Genomic DNA, 23,026 nt, shown 5'->3' on the forward strand with positions numbered 1-23,026 from the left:
AGAACAAGTAAACGAGCAACTTTATGCTTCTCCAGAATAGCTTAAAATAGTTCTGTAGGCATTAAGGGGCATCTTTTCTACTGCTTTGTTTCTGTATCACCAACTCATTTCATTGTTTTAGATCCCTATTTTAAGAATAAAGTACAAAGCAACAGAAAGAATAAGCTATTACTACATCTGTGTAAAACTGCCCTCAGAAGTGCTGCCTCTATTGTAAAAGTGCAAGTTACTTTCTGCATTTAGCCAGCAAGCAACTAGAACTTCACTAAACATGAAAACTAACTTTTTTATTTCCTGTATGACCAAGATCCCTTAATATGTGGAAATAAGGAGAGATTATTTTTTATTAAGAATTTTACAATATAAATTGAGAAGAGACAGGTTGAAGGTTCCAAATAGGCAAATAAAACCACCCATCTCCTGCTTGTTTTCGTAGTTAGTTCATTACATCTCCTCGGTGGGGTACTCCCCACCAGCAGAATGACTGCTTTGTGTCATTTTTCCATTCTTCAGTGCACTAAGAGTGCATGATTGTTGCCATTATGTACCTAGATGGATACAAAAACCCTTCTTAGTTCAAAGAAGTATCATAAAGTACGTGAAACCAGTGGGGTTTTCACAGCTTTTCAGAATATATTAGTAAAATTGAGAAGACGAACTTCTTAATATTGTCAGAGAGAACATTAAAACAGCACTGTGGACCTGAAAAGCTCGATTCTCGTTTCCTCACGCTGTATAACCAACTCAAATGTTTCAAGCTGTCTTAACTGGTTGCTAAATGTTTATCTACACATGCTGTCAGAAATAACCTTGTTAGGAAGGTGAAGTTGGTGTCTCAGCAAATCAGACCCATGGAGTAGGCGTTGAGTGGCCTGTGACTCGCTTTCCTTTTCTCTTTCAGCACCATCAAAAGGAAAAGTGAGAAAAACAGCACAAACATTAGTTAAAGCCTGAATTTAATCCCATGTCCTACAGGAATAATTTCATTACAATGAAAGCAGACAGACATTATCTGTAGGGCTTTCTGCTTTGTTTTTGTTTAAGCACTGATAATTACATATCTAAATAGCATAGCCTATGGCTCTCCCAAAGATCATAATATTTAGTAATCCCTTTAATTAAATGATTAATAGGAAATGCAGGGGTGGTCCTTACGAATTACCTGATTTACCATCACTGAAGACAGATTCTTTTAAAAATGGCTACAAATGCCTTGTTCACAAAAGACTTTATTATCTAATGATGCATACTGAAAACATACAGAAGTCTGCATGGTCCACTTTACATGCAGCAGAACAATCTTCACTTTACAGTAAGTAAGTGTCAACTGTTTTATGCAAGAGACAACACTTTAAAGTCACATTTCTTAAAGAAAAGCTTCATTTACAAAAGAAATAAAAGGTAAAGAAGCAATTACCGCTTTTAAAAAGCAGATGCTTTGTTCAAGAGTGGAAGGTTTATGCCTGTATTGAAAGACAACATGATCACAAATAATGAAAACAATGAACAAATGAAACACTGTCAGCATAAAGCAGTACACTTTCAAAATGACATACAAATAGTTAAAAATTTCATTATGTTGTCTATCTATCCTTTAGATATAAGGTCTTTCGAACGAGATCCCAACATATGTAATTACTAAATGAAAACTCTTCCTTAAGTATTGGTTCTATGTCATAGTGAATTGTATTTAACAAAACGTATACAAAGTCTATAGCAAGTTGATTAAAAAAATTAAAGTAATAAGAAACAGTACACTGAAGGCGCTCTATCCATCAAGTGCGCACTCTCAAAATTTTAAATGTGATGAACAGAACAGAAGTTGTAACTATGCCACGGTTGCAATGCCAGAAAATAAAACAAGATCATTTATCAAACATGCAGGGAATTCTGCCACAATGCTATTGTCTCTCATTTGTCAGTTGTTCCAGTAAAATAACAGCTTAAACACCGGTGATGTTGATGGGTTAGCTTACCTTCAGTGTACTGAAAGTTGTACACAACCTGCTTTAAAAGAGGAGACCATCCCTGCGGGCAGGCTCAAGAAGGAACAGACCCCCTTCGGCACTGACTACACCAAGGGCATGCTGCTGTGGCCTGCACACACACACCTAGGAAAATGTGAATATAAACAGCATTTATGCTGGCCATTTTTTAAAGACAAAAATGAAGCCAAGTCTGCTAAAAACAAATCAACCACCCAGTATTACTGCTCTTTTTCTTTCTTTTTTATAACAGATGCTTTTTTCTTTTTATAATATATACGAACTGCAACCATATACATTAGCATTGTACTTCTGTGCAGTCTTGGCAATTAAAACAGTTCTACAGTGAAAATTTTCACATAAGACACAAAACAGAATTACTCTAACATTTCTAAAAGAAATATCAGCCTTGACGTTAGCTCAAATGTATCATTTCTTCCTCAACTTTGCAGGGGAAATATTTATGTTTATATACATTAATAACTGCTGTGAAATTTCTTCAGTCTTTGTATCTTAATTACTCAAACCCTTTGAACTTCTTCATCTGGTTTAGATTTTTTCCTGGATGAAGGCGTGCTGCAGAGCCTGGTTGATGCTAATCCGTTTAGCTGGGTCTAACATTAGAATCTGGTCCAACAAGTCCTTTAGCTGGTGTACTTTTTTACGCTGGTCTTCGGGGAGTCGTTGGCACCCAATCAAGTCTGCTAACAGGTCCTTGGTTGGATTAATGGTGCTCATGACAGTAACTTTCTCCTACAAATACAAAAATGGCAACCTTGTAGAACAGAAGCAACGCACAAAACCCCTATCCCTTTCACAGAGCGCCAGCAGCAGCTTTTCTGCAGGGTTCTCTTGTCTCTGGTCAGGAATGCCCCTCATCATCACGCGGCCTCATAAATCCCCACGTGGGCAAGGGAAGAGTGGAAATAACACTGTCAGGCCTGGGCCAGGCTGCATCTTTCGCCAACAGTGGGTGCACGAAGGAACCTAACATCCCAGTTGACGGAGAACATCAAAATTCCACATGGAAAGTTCCCACATCTGATCACTAATTCTGTGATTATTGACAAATATACTACGCTAAAACGGTACCAGAAGGAATAGTGACCTCCTACAACATAAGCACATCTTACTGAAGTTGGACAACCTTCTCTAAAATGTAGGCAGAGTTTCTTCTATTAGTAATTTAAGGATAGACTATGTGGAGATACCCTGTATACCTACCAAGATTAAATTTGTCGTCAACACGTTCCTAAATCATAGGAAAAAAATCTCTGTTGCCAGGTTATAACTACGGATCCTGTCCATACTGCTGCAAAAAGGCATTCTAATCGTTTATAAAATCTTATTTGTAATTAAGATGTCAAGATACATTTGAAAGACCGTAGTAGTAGGAAAGCCTGGAAAAAAGTAATAGGTGAGTCGATACATTAAGGACTTACCCTTTCTGTCACTTTATCTACTTCTATATACATAAAGTTGAGATTTTGATCAAAGTGCTGATCTTTGAACACACCTTTTCGAATCATCTGGAAAATGAGGAAAAGGCAAGAGTTTCAGGCAAGTTCTCCGTGTCTTACAAATTCCACAATTAGCATCAATGTCTACTAACTTCTTACAACACGAATAATTCAATATTAATGAAAAATGTATCAAAAGGACAGTAAGAAATGTCTAGATTGAATAAAAAAGTACAGTTCAAACCAGTTGAAAAATGATACAGTATCTTCCATTGACTTACGTATTTTTTTTCAGGTCAGTGCTTAGAAGGTTTCTGCTTTCGCTTTATACTTAGTCTATGAAAAAGAAGCTGTATGCTTTCACTTCATAAGATTTTAAATCAATATAAATTATACAGTCAGAGCGGTGTCTGATATTTACTTGCTGTTAAGAGAAGATGTATATGGTAAGAAACAGAATTCAGAGAGAAAAAAGAAAGTATGTTCCACCGTTCATTACAACAGTTTCAGATATTAATTAAAAATCGTATACTTATTTTTCTTACCTTGTTTGGCATCTTTCCTTTGAGATCCATGGCTAGTTTCAACATATGGTTATTGGTTTTGCCAGGAAAGAGTATTTTTCCTGTATAAAGCTCATATAATGTGCAGCCTACAGACCACATATCTATACCATAGTCATAGATTTTTCCTATAACTGAAACAGAGTTATTCCAGTTAATTCTAGTTAAACAATATAGTATCACAAAACAAAAATTCTGATGTGTAAACTATATTGGTGCTCCTCCTCTTAGGAATAAGAAGTCACCGTAAAAGCAGGATGCAAGCCTTTTAACTTTTACAGTATCCCTATTATAGAAAGGGGGGTTTTCACCTACATCCACACTAATCAGCATGAATTAAGTTAGTAAAAAACAAGAAGTCAGAACAATACCTCTAAATTAAAACATAATTATAACCAATTAGAATGACTTCTCCCTGTCCTCACTGAGCTGACCACCAACACACATGAAGAGTCACACAGGCATGCTTTCAAAGTCTGAATTTTTGACTGCCATCTTATTTCCAGAGTGGTAATTTGCTAAGACCAAACAGAGAGTAAATTCAAGTCAAATTCTCATTTGCTAGTACTCGTATATCCTGTTACTGCTTAAGATACATGTAGCCAGTCCAAATGTACTTACTGATTTCTGGAGCTCGATAAAATCTACTAACTAGATACGGTGTGATGTCATTATCTGCAACATGCGAAGCTGATCCAAAATCGCAAAGCTTTAATATTGTTTTAGACTCATTCACCTGAAAGTTAAACATAAATATCAATTAACACTGTTTGTAGACAGAATTACCAATAGTACTGTGGAAGTAACAATACATTTAAGTCAGAGATAAGAACAACATTCAGCCTTTAAATTAGAAGTTCTTCCCATACTTCAGTCACTCCTCTCTGCATTCTAAGGAAACTGTAAAACCTTCTTAAATTGAAAGTGAAAGTTAATGTCATCAGATCCTACAAAATACAAAGTAGGTCAGTTTCATGTCCTCTTCCCTTACCAACATCACCTTGGTGGACCTGGATTTCATTCCAGATACTGAAAATGTATCAGTTTAGACTTCCCACTTTAACATCCAGAGTATCACTCATAAACCAGCATATTATTCACATATCTCATGCTTACATAGTAAATTTTACGGCTGTGATGGCAAGAAGAGGACATTTTAAATAAAATAAAAATTTGAGTTTGTCACAGGGATGACCACCAGCAAAACCAAAGGAAACATGCTTGATTCATCTGATGTAGCTCTCACTCCCTGCTAACCAGAAAGTTTAATCAAAACAGAAACAAACAAACAAAAAAATGTATTAATGACATTTCCCCATTATCTCATTTACATAAACAAAATCTCCATCCAGACTCAAACAACCTACTTCCATCCTGCAAAAAGCAATAACACTTTTCAGTTACTGATGGAAAAAGTCCCAAGATTTCTCCTAAAGAAAGGATACCGTCTTACTTCGGAAGATCTCTCCTTTCTAAAAAGATACAAGTGGATGCAGGTTTGTCTGAGAAAGATTGTACTAAATAAAAGATTTTATTTCTATGCTGTATTATGTTTGTTAATTACAATTTATACAACAATAGCATTTTATATCAAAACATGAACCCTTGACATTTTCAGTTAAAAGTAAACTTTGACTTCACCTAAATTAACAGACTATTAATTTCAAATGCTTAATTTTACACTATAGACTGTGCAAAATAAGTTTCAATTATTTATCACTTACCAAAATATTATCTGGTTTAATATCTGCATGTAGGATATTGCATCTTTTAAGAAGTTTTAAAGCCAGGAACAACTGCTGGCTGTAGGAACGCACAGCTTTAATGTGGAGTCCAACATCCTTCCCATACTTTTTCAACACCTCTCGTAAATTCATACTATTGAAAGAAAGAAAGGAAGAGAGAAAGAACAGAAAAAAGCTTAACAAAGAAAAACACAGTGGCCTCCTAAGCTGTAAGACAAACTTGAAGAAACCAGCTAGCTTTAGGCATTTTTGGAGAAAAGCAGCATTCAACTTAACATACATACCGCTCTGTTAGCTACAGCAATGAAACAAAAATGCCGGTCGACCAGATCTATCCTACACTGTATAATTACTTATTAGACTGGACTTACTTAATTCAGAACATATTTTTAAATCAAGATTAAGTTGAGAGGACTTATTTCCACATAAACAGCATTTTCTTAAGAACTGTACTGCCTTTGGACTCGTTTGCTGAAGAAATAAATAAAAAAGGAAGTACACAAACAAAACAAGTTGAGGAGGCAATTTTGTGATGACTTCAGCACCAGATAAAACCACCACAATTCCAGGACAAAAACATCATTGCATATAAATAATGTACAAATGTATGGCTTGTTGTATGGCTCACTAATGAAAATATAACAGTAATTTAGTAAAATTTGCATTGCTTCAGCATGTAACCTACCTTCACCTCAAATATGGCCAAAACTAAAGTATGGCATACACAGAAAACTTAGGATATGAACAACTGATGTCTCTAAGCAGAAATGGGAACTAACGCAATGAATATATCCACATCTACCACAAAACAGTGTCTACAAATAACCTGTAAAAAAGCCTAATTATTTAAAGAAAAAGTGAGCATGCAAAGAAAGTCCTCTAACAATATTCTTCCTTAGACTATTGTTATATATGTACTCTTCACAGAACATACAGCATTTGCTGAACTTCTCTGGGAATGCACTCTTAATCCAAACTCTTAAAATAAAGAATTGTGAAAACTAATAAAAATATTGTTACACGCACACAAAATAAACCAGTAAGAGCAGCACTGGTGAGATGAACCATCCTTAATACATTATTTTGTTTCAAGTATTGTCCAGGCAGAAAGTTCACAATGAAGCTTTAAGTAAATGAGAAACAGTTCAGTAGTCTAGGGATTTGTGCCTCCAGACAATTTTTTTTTTTTTTAAAGTTCCTTGCATTCTTGAATCTTGGCTATAGAACAAGGTATCAAAACAACAGCCAAAATCAGAAAGGTGAAGATTACTCAATAGTACTTTACTTTTTACAGAGAAACCCTAATATTTGCCACCTTACCTGAGCGGCTCAAATACCAGACAGAGATGTTGTTTGTGGTAGAAATGCCTGAACAACCGTAGACAATGAAACTTGTCATCAGGATCTGCATCATTGAGTTTCTTCAAAAATTCCAGTTCTTTTAGGCCAGTTTTTTGCCTGAAAACAAAGAAATATGATTAGAAAACAAAATCAGTGAAATTTTAATACTTTTTTAAAATCTAGACATTCACTTGCACAGTTATAATTATCAGAAAATGAAAAGTGTCTTGTCATTACTTAATGTACCACGGCTCAAAAAAACAAAAAAAAAATCACATCAGCAGTTTGCTGTCAGTGTCTACACATTGGCTAAGTTTATTTCATTCTTTGATCTTCACTGTGCCTTTGTAACCTACTTATCTTTTCCTCCTCCCTCCCAATTGCATGTAAAGCTAAAATTAGATTTCTTCCTGTAATAAGACACTTTAGTTTCAGACAACACTCATATGAGAAGCTTTTTTTACAAAACTACTTAATCATGCACATTATTAAGAAAGTTTTTCAGCTAAACTGACTATAGTCAAGTACACACCCAAAATGATTATCTGTATGACATACCAAATAGCTTCTCACCCCTCTCTTTTTTTTTTTTCCCTTCAACTTTTCTAGCTACCTACTCATATGACTCAAAATAACCCAGTTATACACACAGCAAGACAACTTTTAAAACTTCCAAGGTAAAATGCATGGGAAAGATGTTAAGTTTTCTTTAATGGACGAGGACATAATATGTGACTGTAGAAATACCGCAGCAGATACTGAAAGTGAGTGTTATAGACATGTCCTCACATATTGCAGTTAAATAGATCATACTTGTTAATGTTCACTCATTCTGAATGACCTCAGTTATTTTTTATTTCAACAGGGAGAGTCCCAACTGTTTTTATAGATCTTGCAAACACACAGAGAACACACAAAAACAATTAATGTACAAACGTCTTTTTCTAAGTTGCAGATGACTGGTTAGGTTCCAACCCATAGCCTGCCAAATCGATTTGGTCCATCAGAACAAAATTATTTATAGTCCACAACTCCCATCTCCAAAATTTTTAGTGCTCGACAGGCCTCATAATTAACTGTACCCTTGTTTCTTGCTACCACTGTTCCCTGCAGTTTTGCAAATGAGAAAGTGCCTGATGAAAATGCAAGTACCCTTCTCCTGTGATAGCTGTAAAGAAGTGTGGATACATAGTCCTCAAGCGCTTCCCATTATCTGGCTCATATTAGCAGAAAAGGCAGGAACCACAGCTGTAATCTGTCACTTCACTTGAAACAAAGGGAGATTTAAATCACATCAGGAAAAACTTCCAACTGTCACATATGTTTTATTGTTATTAAACAAAACCATTACTTACATAAGTTCATTGTTCCTGATGATTTTAACCGCTACTTCTTGGTTTGCTCTCGCCATGTCCCTGGCTCGCACTACGTTACTGAAGACTCCCTGACCAGTGTAACCATAGACATTGTAACGTTTATCTAGAACTTCACCTATATTAACACCTGAAGGATAAAATCAAGTAATTCAAAGAGTTATGAGTGACATACACAATGAAACTTTTTATTACAAATAAACCATCTGTATAATTCAGAAAAACAGGATAAACTCTATAATGACTTAATTTCATAGTGTACAATGTTTTGTATCGCTTAGCTCTGTGGAAATTCTGGAGAACGAACTGTGATTCTGTAAGTCTGGTATCTTTTCATAACTGAGGTTAAAACCTGCATGGTCATTTTAACCATTGCATTACATGCTCAGTGAGGGCACTGCGGTACATTTACATTAGAATCATGTTTCAGTACTTTTACATGAGGATCTTTTCTGTTCAGCACCCTTGTTATAGCTGTCCTTGCAAACCAACAAATACAACTTACGGTAATAGCCTTCTGCATCAGTCCAGTTATCCCTGAGATTGGGGTTTTCTTTGAAGTCTTTTCCAAACCCAGCAGCCCTTAGACGAGCACTCTGAAATAAAAAGAAAAGTAACAGCTTTGCTTGTGTGCTCTATGTTTTTCGTTGACCTTTACTCACCAAAAACCCTTTTTTCCTTTTGAAACATTGCTCCTTTCCACAGTACAAACACACTTATCTTGTAGGAGAGAAACTACTGAACACAAAATGCTGTTTACTTACCAGTATCTAAAGACCAATCCAAGCAAAGAGGATCGGAACAACCAACAGAACCATTATTGAACTCAAATGGGCTAAGTTTCATTTAATACCCACAAGAAATTTACACAAGTCATGTAAGAATGCACGCTTTGGACCATATGAATAAGACTTTTCACTTACAGTATGTTTGTAGTAAAAAAGTTTAGTGGAGAAAATGTAACTGTTTAAGCCTTGAATTTCTGCTCAGTGTCACCTCACAGATTTCATACTAATATACTTACAATCATAAAATTACTACACTTCACAGTTGACATCCCCCACCCTACACGATCCTTCAAGTATTTATCTTATGCCAGGTCCAAGGGTGTTTGATTTTTTCATTACTATTATAATTAACAGTGTCACTAGAGTGACACCATGCAGCCTTTTGTCACCAATGCTTCTGCCATAACTAATAGATCACGTCTGCCATGAACGCGTATTAACTGGAGAATTTCTAAGTTAAAAAGAAAGTTGTTGTCTTATTCTCTCAGTGTTGCGCATCAGCAACAGTGAGGCAGATTTACAAAGAATGGCAAGTAAAGTCTCACAACTGGTCACTGGACTGCCAACATATGCAGGCCACTTCAGAACATTTAGAGAAAGGCTGCTGGAACAGTGCAAAAGTAGAATCAGGAAATGTATCTCTTCACTCAGAAGAAAAAAAAAAAAAACCCAACCACCAAACAAACCACACTACTCCAACACAGCATCATCAGCAAAGTAACCTGTCTTACAGAGACAGTTTTTAATTAACCATACATGAACCTCTGAAAAAAGCACGTATTAGCACAGTGCAGCATGGCAACATTACCATAAAGCTTAACTTATAAATAGGTTTCTTACTGTGTGCCATTATAGGTCCTACTCAAACAGCAGGTGAATTCCCCGATTGCTTACTCTGATAATACTCCCAATAATTTCAGCATGTTTTTTTTAACTGAAACATTAATTAAGAATTACTGTGCTTTGGCTGATCAAAGATTCAGAACATACCATCCACTGTTACACATGCTTTTACAAAGCAAAGTTCCCACAAACCTCAAACTACAGTAACTAACAAAAACCAAGAAAAAAGAATCATACATTTAGTCTCCAAGAATTACCTACATCAAAGTATGCAGCGAACATGTCATCTGATTCCGTGAACATATCAGGAGCTAGCAGTTTCTTCTGAGCTGAACCTTAAAATAAAATTTAGATTACTCAACAAGAAAAAGACGACAAACTATTAAGTCTGTTACCAGTATAATTCATGACTTGGTATCTTTACAGTATAATCTAAGATCAGTATGTTTGAAACGGGCAGCTCTGCTAATGTTTCTAGAAAATACCATTTTCCATTCTAGAAATACAAAACTCAGATTGGAGAAGTTCTTCAGATCACTCAAAAACTTACACCTCCGTGAAAAATTAAGTACAATATCTTTCAAATCTTTCACACAGCAGAAAGAAAGAAGTTCATACTTACATGATCCCTACAGATAATGACTATATATTTATAAAAAGAAATACAAAATGACTGTGTGTATACATAAAGAAATACAGACGCATTTTCAGTATGCAAGTTCAGGCTTTTCTGGTAATCACAAGGTGTTTTGCTAAAAAACAAAGCTGTAAAGCGCACAAGTTCTTTCTTTGGAAAGTATTTTCTTCAACCCTGTCAAAAAGGACCTCGTGTGTAGCTTTCAGTCAATGTTAACTATCATGCTTAAGAGAAACATTTTTAATGTGAGCAAGATTATCCCTTTCTCACCTTTCAATCATCTTTAAAGTCCCAAAGACATTTTACTTGGTTGGTAAGATAAAAGCAAAGAAACATAAATGAAGTACACATTAGTAAGAGCAAGTAGACTTCAAACTATTTCATAACACATTCTCATAGCATCCCTTCATGACCACGGTAAATCACAGACACTCCCTTCAGGGTATTAAGCGATAGAGAAAAATAAACAGTTCACCTTAGATTCTTCAGGTTTCACGATACATATAGCCAACCACTTTCACACAAAATAACTAGACTGCAATCTCCTGACAGCATCAAAAACTCTCATCCATCGTGCTGACGCCACTGTTTCAATGTACAGACCTGTCACCTGACACTAGACAGGTTATACTGTTTTTTCAAGACACAGACCCTTCCAGCAACTTCCTCAGTCTTTCTCTTTGGTTCCAGTTACTCACACTTGCACTGGGCTACAATGAGTTATTAACCAGTTCCTTCGCAACTTACTATCCTGCCTCTGTATGAGGTCAGGATATAAATAAAAAATGGGTCTTACAAAGAAAAGATGATCCACTGCTTCCACCTGTTGTTACACAGCCACTTCCAACTCAGAATCCCACCAATATATGAAAATTCCCAGATTTGAGTGTAACAGATCTTTTTCATATCTTAAAAAAAGTCTATGTAGTTGACAGTTGTATTTTCATATACTTTAGGGGACAAAGTTAGAAGGCAGTATATGCCTCTGACAAAAAAAGGAGAAAGATATTGTCGGTTACATACAAGAAGACTAAGTCTGAACTTGTGGTATGCAGATAAAGGAAGAGCGCCTAAGATAGTTCTTTCCACCTACATTGCAGAAGAACTGCTCCAGGGAACACCCAGACAAACTACAGAGCAGTACACCAGTCCCAAAGAGATGCAGCTTTACTACTTCAAAGAGAAGCATCCACTAGAAGATAGCATATTTAGCCCCCAAGGATACATCTAGCGCGTGACATGAAGTACAAGCTAACTGTCCAACCATTTCCTGAGGGGTTGGGCAGGTTTCACAGCCCTTGTTAAACAGCCTGCTGCTGCAATTAAACTCTAAAGAGAAACCGAAGTGGTTAAAACTAGCTCAAGCCAACACAGCAACTAAGTCACACCTTTTGACTACCTGGAAGACGCACAGTAATCCACCTTCAAAAGACAAAAAGAAAAAAGAGCAGATTTTCAGTACTAGAGGGTGCACTGCAAGAAGTTATGCCACCAAAATGGACTTACTAGCAATGACTCTCAAAGGCTTAATCGTTCAAATTACTGCAGACACAGATCCACCTATGTTCTTCTAACACAGTAGCTCTGACCAAAAAAAGGGACAAAAGGGGCACGGTTTCCAACCCACCCCAAAATAAAGACTAGGACTATATTAAGCTTCTACGAAAACAACATGCATAAGTAAAAAACAAACCAAAACAAAACAGAAGTTACAAAGGGTGATTCTTAACTATAAAGACAGACATTGTTATTTGCTCTTCCAAGGGGATAGCATGAATTGTGTTAAGAGTTATTAGAAATATAGAGAGCATGTTCCATTCATACGATCCTTCTTAGTTCGAGCAAGCTTTATTTTGATGTTATAAGTACCATAACATCCGCAGAAACATTCTCAAATGCTGTCCAAAAAGTCAATCTACTTCCAGGTCTGGAAGTATATAAGGAAAGTAAGCAAAATGTCTCTTCTGAAGTGCCCTGCTTAAGAGTTGAGCTTTCATAAATTGCACTATACAGTGAGATATCAGATTCTTACCGTTGTTCTGTTCAACTGTCATGAGGTTGTGCTTGGCTTTTACTGATGCCTCAAATGTGTCCACATTTTCCCGTTCGTACTCCTTAACATCAGCAGCCACTCTTTCTAGGATGTCATCTGGCGAATTTGAGCGACTACGTGTACTACTTTGAGGGCTGCTTGGTTCAGATGGTACAGATATATTACTGTCTTCTGTCTGGCCTTTGTATTTCTAAAAAGAAATCTAACTGTTAATCTCACCATCACAGCTTATCACAATTTAAACATTTTTATACTCGCTCTTCTAACATTTTTTGCTAAACCTTAATCTTCGCTTTCACAATCACCTACATCTCTAATGGCAACAGGTTATTTGCAGAATGGGATACAGCTTTCTAAAACTCCTTTTGCGACAATGCACCACAGCCCAGACCATAAAATAAGACTGAAAAATTCATGCATGTCCTGCAGACTTTCAGATTTCTGTAAAAAGCGACTTTTATTGAAGATTAAGTATGTTGCTGTGTGTCACAAAATGTCAGTACCAACAGATTTATTACTAAACCATTCTGGCACACAAGTAGTGAAATAAAGTCTTTAATGAAAAATTAATGATCTTACATCCTAGAATCTTTTCCTTTTTTATTAGTGTTATGGAACAGAAAAGTAGTTTTTAGTTCAGTTTTTTTATTTTAATTGGAAATCCTGTTTATTCATTCATTATTGTTGCAAAATTTCAGATGCATTTAAAAAGTTCAAGACAGCACCTTTACAAATTATTTTAACTCAAGCAGTATGAAATTCTACAAATGTCACTTCCTCTCCCAAAAGTTAAAAATCAAACTGAATAAACGCTGATACCACTCAGTTATCAAGGTCAAACTATTCAATAATACAAGCAGATGTTTCCCATTTAGGGAACGAAGCTCTGGAATTTACTTCCTGCATGGACCAATAGCAGGTGTAACCAGCCTTTAAAAATAATTTATTTTATATGGTTTTGCTCACTCATAGTTCTGAAGGATTTTATAATGGGCTTTGCACAAAAGTCAAATGACTAACAGTATTTTTAATGCTGCTTAAAATAAGCAGCACATTATAACTGGAGTTTTTATAACTAAACATGAAGTAAATATGCTAGAGCACTGAGCTTACTATGTTCTAACTGTGCCAAATCCCAACTTTAAAACAAGATACCCAACTTGTGCTGTACAAATACATCCCCTTTGGCCACCGGTCCCTTTCAGGGCTCTCAATCGCATATTACTGTCGCTACTGTTACCTTCTTACCAGGAGTAAGAAGGTCACATGTGTAACTGCACACATTATCTACTTTCATGAAGAAGGAACCCATGTCAGTGGCTTTACGAAGTTCTGGAGACAGACAAGTTCTGCTTGAAACAATCTGACCACCTAGGTTAACTGATACATAACTTAACGCAACACTGACATTACGATACCAGTGATACAGCTATAAAGAAAACCTACAGACTAGGTTAACTGCAGATCATTTTTAACATGTCATAGGACTGCCAGAGAACGCTCAACCGTAGCACAAAAACGACTCAGAGAAGAGTTGCTTCAGTCTTAAAAGCAATGCTGTTGCAATAGAAGTGTAAAGTTTACTTGTGACTAACATTTACAATAAATTAATTGGAAAAAATGTAGTAATAGTAATTACTATCATAAGGTGTATTAGGCTAAGAGTCTTCCTTTATCACATTTTACACTAAAAGAATAAAACTAGTTTCTGTAGCCCACATGATAATATAACCATGTACCTGAACAATTGCTTGCCGCTGCAATCTTCTTTGTCTTATCTCTGCTTCTTCATCCTCTTCTTCCAAATCAAAGTCTTCAAGACTATAAAAATGTAATTACTTTTTATGTAACATCACAAACATAAGATTAGCTACTGAATTTTACCAAATGCAAATCTTTGGTGTAGAAAGCACAAAATATATTAAACAGTAGCTGTTCAAGTAACTCACAAACCAAAAGTGTATTAAATCCCAATGTGTATATTTACATCTCCTTACAGATAAAATTTATCTTTTGTTATTTCACTGGGACTTTGAGTATTTCATTTTTAACTGCAAACACCTAACAGTAACTGCTTTTAAAGAGAAAAACAACAACTAAAAAAGACCTTGTTCAATTTCATTCCGGTATCATTCTTCCTTGGTAATTTGATTAAGAATGCATACTTTCATGCAATTGGATTAAGCAGGTATTTAGCAAATACAAAAAAAATTTGCAGATAGCAATTAATCCTTTCAGCTGTTACAGTTATTTCTCCAGCAATACGCTTGCGGAAACAGACCAAGTATTTTCAAAAGATACTGATCAAGCTGAATTTAGAAACTGAACAACATATCCCCCCAGGTCTGCCCACTACCCAACAGGTCTTGATATTTCTTGCATACTCCGAAGTTTTCCAGATCATTCCAACAGTAATTTGACAAGATCACAAGTACTGAAATATGATAAAGGTTTTAGGTGACAACCCAAAAACTACACCATGAAGATAAATGTCAGTTCATTCTCCACATCAGTGGATCTGTATTTTTAGATAACCAGCGCAAGTTAGAAATTAATTCTTACTTTTCATCTGATGAAGACTCCTGCTCAGCTTTCATACCCTCAGACAGACTACCTTTAAATTTGTCTTCTTTAACCTTACTTCTGCTCCTACGTCTATGGCCACCACGTGACCTGGACCTCCTTCGCAGGCGAGATCTACTTCTTCGGCCTCTATCCCTGGTAACAATAAGAGGTGTTTGGGTTTTTGGGTTAGTTTGGTTTTCTGAAGATCAGGAGGAAAACCTATCCATAAAACACAAAGGTACATAATGACTCCAAGTAATAGAACAAATTAATTCATAAAGGACAAAATGAATCCAATTATGCTAGCATACATAAATACGGTCAAAAAAATGCATCAGCTTTTTACACATAAGATAGCAATCTTTATTCTTTTAGTAACGTTTTACACAATATATTAAGAAATGCAGTGTGTCTTTACCTCCTCCGTGGAGACCTACTCCGCCTTCTTGGAGATCGGCTACGTCGAAGGGGTGAACGAGACCTCCTTCTAATGGGGGACCGAGACCTTCTTCTGGATGGGGACCATCTACTGGGTGGGCTAATATCTTTTGATCTTTCACGTCTAGACAAAATATCGTCTCTGGTCCGCGTTCTATAGGAAGAGAATGGTAGTAAAATCAGGAGCAAGCTGAAAACAAAACACACAATTCCCTCTAAAAGCTCACTTTAAAATCCTACTGCAGGTGAGGTGCCACCAGATGGGCTTCTGAGGGAGGGAGCAATGGATAAGTATGCTGCAGAGCTGGCTGCCCTTCTTCCGTGTGTCTGCCCACCCTGGGAAATACGTGCCCATACACGGGTCTAGTTCAGGACAACTCTGGAAATAGAGCTTGTTAATTACTACCACAAAGCTAAGAGAGGTTTTAAAACAAAGCTTGTGCTTAAGTCTTACCTAAATAGTGGCATGATTTCATGTTTATCAGAAACAGTATTTAAACAATAAATAAAATCCAAAAACTAATTCTTTAGAATTTTCTCAGCAGCTTTACAACACAGTATTGAAATTTAGGACCATGCTATTCCACAGCAATTACTTTAATGTCTATTTTAATTTGGGGACTAGAACTGGAAGGCTTCAACATTTCACACATTTTAATACAGCAGGTGAAAACTCAAATTCTTAACTAACATGTATAACTAAGCCTTGTCAAAAAATAATTCAAGTTTGACTCTATATACTATTCAAATTTGTTCATTCCTGTCTATACAGATTCACAATTATTCAAGAAAAAAATGATGGACAACTACATTAAAAAGCTCAATTGTATTCCATGACAGCAAGAGTTCTATCAAAAATTGCAAAGGATAGAAGTTTAAAATATTTAACAACTGTTCTAATGAGGCTGCAACAGAAATTTCTGGACAGTATTTCCACATCATTGTCGAAAGAAAACGTTGCTACTCTATTTCAGTTCCCCTCCCCTTTTTTTCTTTTTTTTAAATCAAATTGGGACAAGCTATTTCAGGTGTTATCTCTCATCAATGAACAAAATCTCTTGGGTCTCAAAGATTAATTCCACCCACTCTGTAATGGCTTTTTGTTTTGAGACTGTTGTATCAGCTTCAGTTACCTTAGCTACGTATAATGACCAGGCACACAGAAGTGATGCAAAATAATAAACAGCGGGACAGAAGGAAAATTTACGCCCATGCAGAAGTACTGGCAGTTTCTACAAAAAATTACTGCAGACTCAAATGCTGAAGAAGGCTGATCCCTTTAATGCATGTAATTCATGTAATGTTCTTGTGAACAATATTACAAAAAAAAAAAGTCACAGGATGAACTGACAGTTCCAGGTTTCCTGGCTAACAAAGCAGTTGTATTGCCAAAACCAAATCAAAATAACTGTAAAAAAAACTAAATCAGTTCAGGGATCACAGGTATGAGATAAAAGTAGAAGCTGATTAAAAATTGTTAGTAATGTCATATAATGAGTAACTTCAGTCAAAGGCCTGAGAAGTGTCTTACATGATTAGAACACTGGAAACAAACACGAAAAATAAAAAAGCTGACAATTTTTTTTTGTTAAAACTGTTCGTTAAAGCTCCTGAAATTCTCTGGCAGCATCAGTAATCACAGGTAGTTAAAACTCCAGCATAGTAGGGGTTAGTTCAAGGTGTCCCACAAAGAAAGATTCCCACTGATTTGCAAATACTTCTAGCAGAAAATATTTCTTAGTAGTCCCCCACTCACATGCTGCTCATGGTGTTACAGAAGCATGAATTTGACAGCAAAATTCTAGACACATGCATCACTTGAAACAGTGTCTAGATAACTAATTCAAACTGGCTGCAATGCAAGCTGTCATGAGAAAGGAAAACTGAAAAATGCAAAATGCCACAGAAGAAAAGTCAAATACTATGTGAAAGAAACTTAGTGGTTGCGCCGATACATTCCTGATTCACCAGAAAGCAGTCAGATAAACTCCTAATGTTTGCAATGCTTGCTTAATCTGGTTAACACCACTGGGGCCATCCTCCAAAGCACCTGCAGTACTGCTAAGCAGCAGCACAGACAAATAAGCTGATAACGCACCTGCAGAAGATACCCCGTACTGGAAACCAGAGGAACCTTCAGTGATGCAGGCAGAAAGGCTTCCGTGTTTATTAGGTGCTTATTTACTGAGCCAGATCCTTGTGGTTCTAATATGCAGTTTTAAATTCATACTTCTTTGCTCTTAATTCTAGGACTGGGGGAAGCTAAACTCCCAGGGTAAAATGGTTTAAATTATTCATTATTCAAAAGTAATGCTGAACTATTCTGCCTGTTGAACTTCTCACATTTAATGAATTAACTTCCAAAAATGCATACACTCCTATTGTTCTCTGCTTGGGAACTTACTATCCAGCCCTTATCAGCTTCAGAGGAGATGCTAGTAATTATTGTCTCACAGTTTACATTAAATTTCAAGATAACTGCTTTCATAGGCTAAAAAAGCCCAAGACTAAAAATACATTATAAAGATTTTAGTCTTTCTCCTTTAAGTGTACGCAAAATATGGTAATGACATACCACAGACCAACAATGAAGCAACACTACCGTACTTCTAGCAGAAGAAAAATACAAAATATTTGTGAGAAAAAAATGACTGTGAGAAGGGCATCTTGATATAAAAGATTTGCTTACATTCATACATGTTGACTCTATCGTTAGGGTTTTTTTTGAGGTGGAAAATGGGTTAATTATCCACTTTTAGCCAACACTGATATGTAAGCGTGGAGGGAACTCTCACTTCACAGAAATTCCTGGAAGGAACAGAACTATTAACCAAGAAATAAAATAGAAGTCAAATTCTGAATCCAAACAAGTGACAAAAGGAGAACCGGAGCTACAAAACTTGTTCCCAGTAATGGTGTGAGCAGCAAATAACGCTTCAACCAGCAAAGCTGAATTTGCATGTCTGGCAGCTGTGGGAGTATTTTTTAAAAACTGAATGCATACAAAGTAAGGTCATAATATAACACACAATCCAACTACCTTTTTCAATAGCTATTTTCAGAAAAAAACAAGTGATAAACATCAAACTAGAAGACAGTTCATCCTGCAACATGTTTTTGCAAAGGTTCATGACATCTTTAAGTTACCTGGGAGAAGAAAGACGCCTCCTTTCTGATTCTCTTCTTTTCCTTTCTGCAGACCTACTCCTCACTCTTCTAACCGGAGAGCGGGTTCGAGAGGGGGATTTACTCTGTTTCGATCTACGATCATTAAAGAGAGGGGATCTGCTTCTTCTTGATTTTTCCCGTTGTTTGGGAGATAAGCTTCTTCCTTTTGGGCTACGGCCAGGTCGTCTAGGGGACCTGTTTTCTTTCCCTGAAGAAGCATCTTTAGAAGGAGATTTAATTGGCTTTTTTTCTTTGTCAGTCTCTGATCTCCTAGGTTTTCTATCTTTGGACCGTGATCTTCTATCTTTGGATTTGCTTCTTAGTTCTGTTGGAGATTTAGATTTTCTAGCACGATCTCTGCTTTTGTTTTCATTAACAACTGGAGACTTTCTGCGATCTCTTGATTTACTTTTATCATCAGCCTTATTTCTATCCTCTGGGGGAGATTTAGACTTTCTGTTTTTCTCCTGAGATCGCCTTTTCAGCACTGGAGACCTAGATTTCCTTGTCTGATCTTGAGACTTACTTCTTTTATAAGGGCTTTTGGATTTCCTCCTCTCTTTTGACTTGCTTCTAGTTGTCTTCTCTTTGATTCCATCAACTCCTGCCTTGCCTTTCTTTTTGTCAGATCTGTGCCTAGTCCTTTCTTTTGATTCACTCTTACTTCCTTTCTTGGAACTAGTTTTATTGTCCACAGGTTCTAATTTCCCCTTAGTGTTTGACTTAGCTGTAGGTCTCGTCCCATTTCGCGCTTTTTCATTGATCTCCCCCTCTTCTTCAGATCCTGACTCATAACCTTGTAATATTAATCCCATCCCAGATTGGACTTTTCCTTCCATTAATTCGTTTTCAAGTTCAGCTTTCAATAATGCCCTTTGTTTCTCCAAGTCTTCCAGAGGAGCTAAAAAATCAATTTTAGTTCTTTTAGCTGGTCCATCTTCCTTGTCAGAGGTATCAGCTACCTCTTTCCGTTTATGTTTCTTATGTTTGTGTCTGTGTTTATGTTTTTTGTCCTTATCTTCTTCTGAAGAATGTTTATGTTTCTTGTGTTTACTTCGGTGTTTGTGTTTCTTTTTTTTGTGTCGGCTGTGCTTGTTCTGAGGTTGGTCTGCCTCTGATACTTCCCCATTTTCTTCATTTACACTTTTCTCGGATGCATTCGCATCCTCAACCCTGCAAAAAAAAAAACAACCCTACACATCAGTATTATCAACTTGCTGCAGTCCTTAATCTTGTGTTGATAGTCCTTTTTATGAAAGAAACTAACCAGCATTTAATTACCTACCTTTGGGAGAATTAAAAATGCACGACTAATGTAACTAAGTTATAACAGCAGACACACTTCCTCATGAACAGACGGCTATGACGGCAAAAAGAAACCCTACAGAAGGAAGATACGGCAAAAGCACTAACAAAACAAAACGTGTGGGTGAATCAATGCTTATGCTTTTAGGTTCAACACTGACAGTATCTGTTAGCAGATACATACACTAAAATCATTTACTAAAACCATTGCGACTTTAGTGCTCTGAAAGGAAAAACTTCCTAAGGGAACAGACTGTTTGAGTTAACAATACACAATATTCAGAGACTTAAGTCAGAGCTGTATGCTTTTTCTTTTACATCTTTACCGTTACTGCTTACTCAGAGAATATAGAAAGAACGGGGTTTGTCTTAATTGCTTTCTCCTGACACTCCACACCATTATGGCAACAGAACATCAGAACGAAAGAGGACAAACTGCCTTGAAATTAGTTTGCTCTATGTTGCATTTGGCACAAAAGACACGAAAGAGAAGGTGTACATGTAAAACTTTTTCAACGTGGATTTGCAATCCAGAGCAAGAATGCCAGTGACATAAGTTGGCTAAAGGGCAGAGAAATGTCACAAGGAGAATTTATGGGAACTCTGCATCTTTCAAAATTTCTTCCAGTCGGATACAGGATGCTGTATAAGTCCCTGATTAAAGCATTAATAGTACTTCAATACATTATAAAAAAATTACAGAACAACAAAACCCACATCCATTCAAGCTGTTCCAGATAAGTCTTCCTTCTCTTAATGGCAGAAAGTGACAGTGAAATGCACGAGGAAGGTATTTTGTTAGCGTTTTGATTTTAATGTTATGTAATAAACCTCACCTTACCATTCTGTAAAAGCAAGCTGGATGAGCTACATCACCACAGCAGCATCCCATGGCAGGGGGACTGGAACTCCGCGATCTGTAAGGTCCGTTCCAACCCAAACCATCCTATGATTCTATCTCACGCCACTACCAACTGCCAATACGACTGACAGCTTTCTTTGCATTTGTATCTCAACTATAAAATTGCTATTAACTTCATCCATATGCATTAGACATTTCAGAGTTTCTTCATGCACAGGAATCTGTTTATTTGGGGTAATTCCATCAAAGTGTGGATACACTTTCACTTCATTTAAATGCTTCACAGACACAATGACATGGATGAGAAACCTTTTAAGATCTCACGTGGTGATGAGGCAGATTGGTATATACATGTTTAGGTGCTAATGGATTTAAATAGAGAGGAATTGTGACATGATGGTGTTACAGCCCCACTTTTTCTTACTTTTGAATTCAAGAACAACTATAGCAAATTCATGAAGATTTGCAAAAAGATTTCACCCATCTTTCCCTACATGCGGGCTTCCTATCATCAGTTTTTGCCTTATTAGTCTCAGTTATGTTTCTCTATACAATACTAAGCTCTCTTCTCCACGTGCTCACGTTTTTACATGGTCCACACGTACATCCAGTGCTTTGCCTCACCCGTTTTCTACTCCCACGATTAACAAACAAAAAAAACAAGCCTCAAATCGCAGCTTTCTAAGGCAGAAAAAACATATACGAAGCGGTTTGCACGGCTACAATATTTCTACAGCGAAGAGGGGCAACATAGCAAGCGTCAGGCTGTCACTCCGGGCCAAAGCTCCCGAGCAGAGAGCGTTCGCGACCCCGCCGGCGCCGCCAGCCCCACGCCTCGGGAGGCCGAGCGGGACCCCGGGGGAACGCAGCCCGAGCGTCCGGGCCCGGCCGGCGGGGAGGCGGCAGCCCGACCTCCGCTTCCCGCCGGGAGCCGCCCGTCAGTTCGGGGGCTGGAAGGAGGGGCCGGCGGCAACAAATCGCTTTTCGCTTCCCCCTGCGCAGCGAGCTTTTACAACGCGAGAGCGCCCGGCACCCGGGGGAGCTGGGCTGGCCGCGGGGCGGGCGGCGGGGAGGCCTCGCCCGGCCGGAGCCGCGGCCCGCAGCGGAGCGGGGTGACGGGGGGGGAACCGCCGGCCCGGCTTCGCCTCAGGGAGGCCCGAGCTCCGCGCTGCGCCCGGCCCGGGAGGGCAGCGGCCTCGCAGCCACGCGGAGGATTCCCCCCCCCCCCCCCCCCCCCCCTTCCTCCCCTCCTCCCCCCGCCGCAAACCCGCTTCCCCGCCGCCTCCGCCCGCGCCGCTTCTCGCCCTTCCCCCGCCTCCCCCGCCCGCTCTCCCCGCTCCCGCCTCCCCCCTCCCCGAGACGATATCGTGAGGAGCCTCCCGGCCGGTCTCTTACTCGGGCGCTCGCAGCTCGGGCTCCGCCGCGGCGGCCATTTTGAACTTCCAAACTCCTTCGCCGCCGCTGGGGAGGCGCGGGGCCGCGGCGCACGCGCGCGGGGGCGTCGAGGGGGGGGTGGAGGAGGGGGGAAGGAGGGAGGGGCCTGCCGCCGGAAGTGAACTGCGCGTCCTGGGCGGGGAGCGGGCCGGAAGCTCCGCCCACTCCTCCTCAAGGGGCGGTCGGAGGCGGGGTGGTGCCCGGTGCGCGGCGGGAGGGACTGAGGAGTCCGAGCGGTGGCGGGGGTCGGTTGGGTGCTCGGCCTCGGCGCTGGCGTTCGCGGGGGCACCGCCTCGCCTCGGCTCCCGGGGTGGCCGGGCCGGGCCGGGCCGCGGCCCCGCGCGCCCCCTCAGGGCATCCCGCCTCTAGCCGGTCGCTTTCGGAACCGGGCCCGGCGGTGAGAGGGGGCTGCCGGGGGCCCTTCGCTGTGGGCTCTCCGGGGGCAGCTGGCGCCCCTTGTGCGGCG

At 38.6% G+C, this 23,026-nt stretch overlaps 1 protein-coding gene across 3 annotated transcripts; it reads right to left on the reverse strand.

Moving 5' to 3' along the window:
* Positions 1 to 1,417: 1,417 nt before the first annotated feature.
* PRP4K (pre-mRNA processing factor kinase PRP4K) lies at positions 1,418 to 22,629 on the reverse strand. 3 transcript variants are annotated; one of them, XR_012763542.1, is made up of 16 exons: positions 22,522 to 22,629; positions 18,939 to 20,132; positions 15,772 to 15,945; positions 15,351 to 15,506; positions 14,528 to 14,609; positions 12,768 to 12,978; positions 10,360 to 10,433; positions 8,973 to 9,063; positions 8,450 to 8,597; positions 7,074 to 7,211; positions 5,733 to 5,886; positions 4,630 to 4,744; positions 3,991 to 4,142; positions 3,428 to 3,514; positions 2,461 to 2,738; positions 1,418 to 2,111 (listed from the first exon to the last, which is right to left on the reverse strand). XR_012763542.1 is itself a non-coding variant. In XM_075417206.1 (15 exons), the coding sequence occupies exons 1-15, from the start codon at positions 22,557 to 22,559 to the stop codon at positions 2,535 to 2,537; spliced, it is 3,018 nt and encodes a 1,005-aa protein (XP_075273321.1). In that variant the 5' UTR covers positions 22,560 to 22,629; the 3' UTR covers positions 1,418 to 2,534. The 3 variants fall into 3 exon arrangements, 1 of the variants encoding a protein (XP_075273321.1); XR_012763541.1 differs by having other exon boundaries at positions 1,418 to 1,463; positions 1,977 to 2,738; XM_075417206.1 differs by having other exon boundaries at positions 1,418 to 2,738.
* Between the last annotated feature and the right edge of the window lie 397 nt (positions 22,630 to 23,026).

Source organism: Opisthocomus hoazin, chromosome 3, assembly GCF_030867145.1.
Source record: "Opisthocomus hoazin isolate bOpiHoa1 chromosome 3, bOpiHoa1.hap1, whole genome shotgun sequence".
Taxonomy (NCBI): Eukaryota; Metazoa; Chordata; class Aves; order Opisthocomiformes; family Opisthocomidae; genus Opisthocomus; species Opisthocomus hoazin.

Coding starts and splice junctions, on each gene's coding strand:
- PRP4K (XM_075417206.1), bottom strand. CDS start 22,559: ATGGCCGCCGCGGCGGAGCCCGAGCTGCGAGCGCCCGA. Junction 10,434..12,767: donor GACAGTTGAACAGAACAACG/GTAAGAATCTGA, acceptor TTTTATTTTAAG/GTTCAGCTCAGAAGAAACTG. Junction 8,598..8,972: donor TGATGCAGAAGGCTATTACC/GTAAGTTGTATT, acceptor TTTATCCTTCAG/GTGTTAATATAGGTGAAGTT.